Source organism: Ammodytes marinus, assembly GCF_949987685.1.
Source record: "Ammodytes marinus genome assembly, chromosome: 7".
NCBI lineage: Eukaryota > Metazoa > Chordata > Actinopteri > Uranoscopiformes > Ammodytidae > Ammodytes > Ammodytes marinus.
In genome coordinates this window covers 12,834,478-12,842,311 of record NC_137211.1, presented here as the reverse complement: position 1 = coordinate 12,842,311, position 7,834 = coordinate 12,834,478, and the positions used below count along the sequence as shown (strand labels likewise).

Here is a 7,834-nt window from a genome sequence, read left to right as displayed (position 1 = left end):
ATTTGGAAAGTCACATACATCTGACGTGGCCTATATAAGGTGTAGAAATGAGTGGATGAATTGTTAGCCATATTTCGTTTTTGCTCAAATCAAAACTGTCACTGCATCATAAAACTAATAACTAATGCTAATAAATAAATCAATTGTATCGAATCGAATACAAATATGAGCAACAAATTATATAAAATAATGGAGATGCAGTAGATATTTATTTATTTCTAAATATCCTATCTACAAGTTTCCTGCAGTAAATCTGTCAACGTTCAGAAAACACAGAAACGAACCGTTTCGATATGTTGCGATATTATTTCATCTTAATGATCTTTTAGTCTGTCCCTCGGCCTCTGATCTCGTCCGTTATCCAGCCTAATTGAAGGCAGGCTGCTCTAGAAAAGCTCTGCCATGTGTGGCCTCCTGCACAACTGGTACCGAGGACAGACATTTAGGGACGGTCATTTTCAGACAGTAAAAACTAAATTTACAAGCATTTCCTTGGGCAAGTATCCTATGAATAAAAATCCCCCGGACCTCAGCGATGCTGAATTATAAAAAATCACGACTGTCTTCACATTGCAAACAAATTCCGTTTGTGATCGAAAACGATGTAACGGGACTTTATGATTCTTATTCGGGCTCAGACAAAGGGAAGTCTGTGTTCACCAGGAAATGACCTCTGCGGATTGAATTATGACGGTGTCAGCTCCACAGGTCAAAAAAAATAAATGCAACAGCACAGGACATGGCGGAGAAAACGGATGTTTACATTGTTTCACTTTTACTGTAGCGATATAAAACTGTTTGAGCCGGAGGGTCTTTGCCCCCAAAGTAGATTACTTTTTGATACAATTGACTCCAAAAGGTGCAATAACTGGAAACTACTATGAATAAAATACTATCTATTGTGTAAAATAGAAATAAATATCCTAAGCTCTATGAAGATGTCATATCACACGTGGAAATAGTTTATATATATTTTTTAATTAGATGGTATTTTTTATAGATTGTTTTTGGAGGAAAATGTAATATTTTTTAAATTATTTAAGATTGTGAGTGTATGATGATAATGTATTCTGATTGTGGTAAAGATGAGAACTGCCCACAAAAACAGGACAAAATAAAATAAAACGACCTGGTTAAAAAGGAGCCCTTATGGTCACATTGGCCCCTTCAGTGTCTCACCAACAGAGGAGCGTGTTACACAGTGCCCCCTATTGGAAGTGTACGATTGATCATCCTGCATATGTGAATCCAAACCTGCACACTGAAAAAGTAACTCTGACTTTTAAAAATAAAAACAAGCCATCACACAGTTTGACATTAAGTTACGTTAATGCAGTAAATGCTGTATCACAGCCAGCATGCACACCCCTGCTGCACCGTGCTGAGCTACACTCACCCACACAGAAGACCTTATTAAAAAGAGCCATTAGCAATTCCACGCATTGATTAAGAAAATACTTGTTTCTAGGCTGACCTGCTTTCTAAGACATATGAGTAATTAAATCATATACCCTATAGAGCAGCAGCTAACACTATCGAGCTTAAGAGAACACATTGCCCCATCAGTCTCCACACTGATCAATTCAGTAATATCTGCCCCTGCAAAGAGGACAAGTTAGAAAGGGTATGGGGATGAAAAATGAGCATTCCTCTACTGCACAAAAAAAAGGTTCATTTTTGCAGAACATGCTAGCCCCCAGCTCACATCCACACTGTGTTTTTCACAGGCCGCGCTTGGACGGTGCAATAATTACAATGCCTTTGAATCAAACCTGTCTTCCTGGCCCAGACGTGACCCTCAAACAACAGGAACTCACGAGCACAAACACTAACTTTATGTCAAGGTGAAACAGTGAGATGAAGCATTTTAATCAGGAGGTTTTGTGTTGTATGGCTTTTTTTATGCATGGTGCAATAGCTTAACCTAACTGACATTTCAGCACCACGCAGGACAAAAGTCACACTTTATTTTTCAACACATTGCTTCAGTTGCACATTCAAGAGACTTTACTTAAACAATCAAAGGTTGCTTCACGAGCTAATACAGGTATGTGTGTAAGAGTGAGAGGGGCAATGCGTGTATGGGAAAGAAAAGACGGAGTGAGAGGGCGGGGGGGATAGAGTGATGAAGCTAGACGCCGGAGTTTTTTTGTTTGTTTTTTATATAGTTCTGGCTGACTTTTAAATGTCCTCAGTCACCTAGCCTTTAAATATTTCTTCCACTCTTTTACAAACAGCAAATATAGTGCAAAGAAAAACAAACAAACACACTGTTGAATCACACGGAATGCCACTATGCCTCATACCTGTTGAGAGGCATCCAAACGTGCCGATTTTGCAATTATTTCCTAAAATAAAATAATGTAACAAATATAAGTGTAAAGCTGAAAATTTGAAATCCAACCATGAGCGGCATTTACGTAGACTCTCTTTCGGACTTTACATGCAACACCAAAATATAATTGAAAATGTCTCAAAAGGAACATTATCCGACATATCTTAAAAACGCCATTGTTCTACAATTATGAAACACATATCAACTATAAATGAATACCCTTCAATTTGGCGTGAGTCGTTTACACAGCCATGCATTCAAAGTCACACTATAATATTAAAGATAAACAATATTCACTCACGGTGAAAATACGGCACAGTTGCAGGCCTGGAGGCAAAGTTAAAAGCAACTTACTGCAGCAGCTCTGAGTGCTCCGCACCGCCCGACTACACAGTCCGGAGAAAGGTACTGCATCCTCACTGCCACAAAGCCCTTTCTTCCTCAGATAAGGGGAAGCCAGCAGCTGCGATTCTGGACAGTTAAGATTATATATGATGTGTATATATCGAAGGTTTGTCAGCTCTTCCAGGCCATAAAACCCACTTAAATGACACCACGTGCTCCCTATGCACCATTCACAGGCCCTTCTAGAGGCAATTGGCATATGTAACCTTGTAAACTTTAAAATACCCTAAAAGAAAGACTTAGAAAAGGGGATTGAATACATTGTCCAAGTAGGTTAGGTCCAACAGAGCGCAGAGAAAGTGGACGATGTGCTGACCGGTTCTCATAACCGTAAAGGAAGTTGAATAGGAAGCTATTAGTTTGAGAGGTGAGTTGATTTTTCTTTTCTTTTAGTATAGTGCATTAGATGATTTACCTCATATCCTTGGGCTACACTGTCTTCGTCACTCTGCTACTTCTACAAACGCTGCTGAGTACAGACAACCGGCACTCGGCGTGCTTTTATGTGCTCTATGCGACTAGATAGTGTTGTTTTAACTACGCGGTAATGATGGCAGGATTAAAGAGCATGGCGATATCATAAAGCTGCCATATGGCCTCGACAGTGATGGCGCGTCAGTCTGCGGCCACAGGAAACCAAGGTTTTGCATCCACCTTGTGTTGTGGGCGCGTGTTATCACAGGCTATGGTGTGTCCCCTTCCTTTCCTGACAAAACAGGAAACCCAGTCTGACTGTGGTGGAGTGGTGGAAAAGGGGCAATAAAGTTTTATGAGGGCCCTTAAACTTCAGAGCAGCGTTTGTCAGTCAAAGGAATTCTGGGGGAATCCGAGACGGAGCAAAAAACGTGTTCAGTAGGACAAAACAAAACAAAACAAAAAGCAATACATTTTCATTTCAAATGTAGTTTTCTTCAATTGAGTTATATGACAACTGCTATTAGTTATAGGCCAGCTGTGTGAGTCTTATACTAACCCAAGTCATCTGAAACAGACATGTGCAAACAAAATGTATGTAATAGACAATGTTCCTTGATTGTAATGATCAGACTTTATTGGTTAGAATAAACAATTAAACCACCTATCAATTATTCCAATCCGTGAGTAAATGGTCATCCAATATTTACAAGGGGTGAGGGACGTGGCTTCATTGCACATCACAAATATCATCACACACATTTGCTGAGTTATACATAAGGATTTTGATCCACAAGGATATGACAGACAACATGGACGATGCCTTGACAGAAATCCACTCACAAAGACATTAGCTCACTGAACACACGTCCAAACTTGTTTGCACAGCCACATGTTAGAGGGTTAATTGCAAAAGAAAAGGAAAGAGGTGGACAAGTAGTTTTTTTTTTTACTGATGAGAAGCTATTAAATAAACAGGACCATAGGATTTCCTAAGCAGTCAGAAATACTTATGTCTTTATTTGTGGGATTGACCTTAACTTTTATCACATGACGATGATGTAGAGTGGGAAGTGATGCAGGCCATCACCCCGCCACCACTACTTTTAGCCTAATGAAAAACATAGATTATGAGTAGCGTTGTGCAGCCTTTTCAGTGCACTGCAGACCAAGGCCTCGCAGCGTGAAGGACCCAGCTCCCCTCAACCTCGTGTCCCCTTCGTGCAGTAAAGTGAGGTTATCATCGCATGGGCAGCAAATTAATTTAGAAATGTAAACCGATTGATCAAAGTGAGTGATATTCAATACATTAGGTCCCAAACTGCAGCAAGTGACACATAATTGGTGATGAAGCGCACAGAGCGGTGTCATGATGTCATTGCTCCTTGCAGTTCATCCGGAGGTCAGGCGGCACTCCAGCACTGTGCAGTGAGGGGCTGAAAACGTGCTGTGTTCACTGGTGCACTTTTTTTTCTTTCTTTCTTTTTTACTCCTTCACTTTGATCTTTGAGTCCTTCTTCCACTTCATTCGTCTGTTCTGGAACCAGATTTTGATCTGCCTCTCGTTTAGACACAGGGTGTGGGCGATCTCTACGCGCCTGCGGCGGCTCAGGTACCGGTTGAAGTGAAACTCTTTCTCCAGCTCCAGTGTCTGGTAGCGGGTGTAACTGGTCCTGGACCGCTTACCCTCCGTTTCTGAAGTGGTATTAAAATCAGTTAGCATTATAGTGGTAAATAAATGGAATGATAGGCTAATAATATTATGACATTAAACAAAACAAAAAATTGTCTCCATAAAAACAAGCATTACAAGCAAAAATCTACTGATGTATGTCCCATTGCCCCCAATTTAAGAGATAAAATATCTTCATATGAACCAGTAAAAAAAATAACCTAGTTTATTTATTTTATTTTTTAAATATTTTTTAAATGGGGATTCACATAATAAAAATGTATTTCAGGCGGATAAGGACGGTTAACTAGATCCAATAAATACGCCCAGTCTAAAGGAGGGAGGCCCTTTACATCTTTTCACATTAAAATATAGTAAAAACACAGGAGACTATTACTTAAGAAAATTAACCTATAAGTGTAATATGTAAAACGGGATTAATGTGCTGGCCTCCCTGTACACACTGGCCTCTGCCTAATAGCGCTGCACAGTAAGGACAATATGGTGGGAGGAAAAACAGATATGTACAACCTAAAGAAGTGGGATTTGAACATTGAAATTGACGTTTTCCAGATATACTTGACTATGTATAGACTTCCTTGCGCACGTGTGTGCTAATAGAGCAACAGGCCTCTGAAATTGGACTGGAAGATATTTTTGCTTAACATGTCTGCTCTGTGCTCCTGGATGTTTGCATATGGAGGAACACAAAACAGACGTACTCTCTCTTTTCAGCAAATGTACTGTCCATCTGCAGGCTAAATAGTCAACCAGTGGCTTGGAGGCACGGAGAAGGAGCACGCCTATTCAAATATTTTCGAGGTGAAAAGTTCATGATTGGGTCAGGGCATTGGTGTTTCCCAGAGTTCAATTTAAGGCTAAAGCTTCTCCCACACATAGGGTCTGATCATGGTAACCATGCAGCTTGAGGGGGCTATTAGCAAAGCAAGGCAAAAAAAAAAATTAAAGAAAAAACGAGAGGAAACTAATGCTTAGATCTGAATTTGTAAATATTATTTCATAGTTTTATCACAGTTGTGTTCTCTTATCCAATTATACCGCCATAAATCACCCCACAGATCACCTCTTCACCGTAACAGAGCAGGTTTACGAGCAATGGATGCCTTTGTCATAAAATTTATGACCGCCAGTTTTTATTATTTCCTGCGTTTGGCCTATAAAACTCAAGAGGGAAACTGGAACGGGCGAAAAAAAGTGTAGCAGCGTAAAGAGGGGATAAGGGAATAAGAGAAAGCATCTTAGTCGCACTCTAGAAAATAGGCAAACTTTACCGTGGCTCATGTGCAGTTTTGTCATCCATGGATAAATCTGTGGCGGCTGCTCACTGTCCTGACGCTGGGCAACTTTTGCGTTTCGTTTGACCGCCTGTGTGCTCTCCGCGTGTATCTCGCCCTCCTGGCTATGGTTTCCGCCGGATTTTGCGCTCCGCTCCGGGTCACTGTCCGCCCCTAGTCCCAGCAGCGTGCTGCTACCGTAACTGAGCCCGCTTGTGTCCATGGACGAGCTACTGGAGACCATGGTTAGCTGTGGTCCTGAAGGGAGAGGAGTATCCGTGTTGCCACGCAGGCTAGTTTGCATCTCCTCCCGTTCAACAGAGGTCGTAGGGACGGGACAAGTGAATATCCCGTTCACATTAACACCCTCAAATCGGCTGGACTGGCGCCCAGATAGATCGAAACTAAACATGGTGTTAGGAGAAGTTGTCTCGCTTGTTTGCCTGAGATTGGAGCCGCCAACATAAGAGCTCATTTTCAACTACTTTCTTTTCAAACTACAGAGAGCCGGGAGTTGTACGTTTCGGTTATTCCCTTGTTTTTGTTGATCATTGCGTTTCTTTGTAGCAGCTTTTAGATAATTCGGTGCTGTCTTCCATAAAAAAATAATCCAGGATTTATAGGTGGAGTAGGCTTTGGTATCTTTTTTTAAAATTCTTGATCCGACGTGCGCTGCCCAAATATGGGGTATTTGTATGGGATCACGTGCACATGTTGGCCAGTCATAAATTGGCTTTGATACTCAATGGGGATATTGATGAATGGGAGAAACGTGTCCGGTAAACTTTGAGCTGTTGGTTGTTGAGGACCAGGCAGAGATCGTTAGCGCGAAAAAGGGCAGGACGGTAAGACAAGAGCGTCATCTGGTGTCTGGTATGGGACAGGACCGGCCACAGCTCTCTGCCCCCAACATACTGAGAATCCACCAACAACAACAATAATAATAATAATAATAATAATAATAATAATAATAATAATAATAATAATAATAATAATAATAATAATAATAATAATAATAATAATAATAATAATAATGTTCAAAATGTTCACTTGGTTAAAATATATTTACGCATATTGAAACTTGAATGTCGTTGGAGCGTGTGTTATATTAATACAGCTACGAAGATGAAATTCATTCCCGTGCAACATGTTGCCCATCTAAAAGTTGTATTTGTAATATTGAAGTGGCCGAAATTTGCTTCAAACCCATTTCATTAGCCTGTTTCTTACCCATTTTCCTTTACAGACTTTTCTGACCATAAAGGTTATGATTAAAATTTAAATGTAGCCTATGACACGTCTCCACGTGCATATTTTAAGTGTGTATTTTAGGAGACCTCTTTGGTCGTGTCAGAAAGTGCATTTCTCCCAAGAACACAATACGAGTGTGAAAGTTTTACAAATATTTTATTCCATGATACACAATTATGACAAAACATGAATTCGTAACTCCCAAACAAAGGTGAAGAATTACTAGTGTACAAATGTATCTCACAAGGAAAGCCTATCGAATGAAATGATTAAAAAACAAAAGGTGGGGGGATAAGCGTCTATCAAAGCAGCTAAATGCACATAAGACCTCACATGATATACATGATTTGTTGTTACTTTGATTATATACAGGCATTTCAAGTGTGTGTGCGTGTGTGGTTGTGTTTGTTAACTATCCGTGCAACTTTCATGTTAATGCAGGACACTTTTCTGCATAGGATT

The 7,834-nt window shown here is 40.2% G+C and overlaps 1 protein-coding gene across 1 annotated transcript; it reads right to left on the bottom strand.

The window, feature by feature from the left end:
* Nucleotides 1-4,627: 4,627 nt before the first annotated feature.
* Nucleotides 4,628-6,596, bottom strand: hoxc5a (homeobox C5a; the record flags this gene model as incomplete). The annotated part of the gene is made up of 2 exons (XM_080031608.1): nt 4,628-4,849; nt 6,119-6,596. The coding sequence occupies 2 exons, from the start codon at nt 6,594-6,596 to the stop codon at nt 4,641-4,643; spliced, it is 687 nt and encodes a 228-aa protein (XP_079887734.1). The 3' UTR covers nt 4,628-4,640.
* Nucleotides 6,597-7,834: the final 1,238 nt, after the last annotated feature.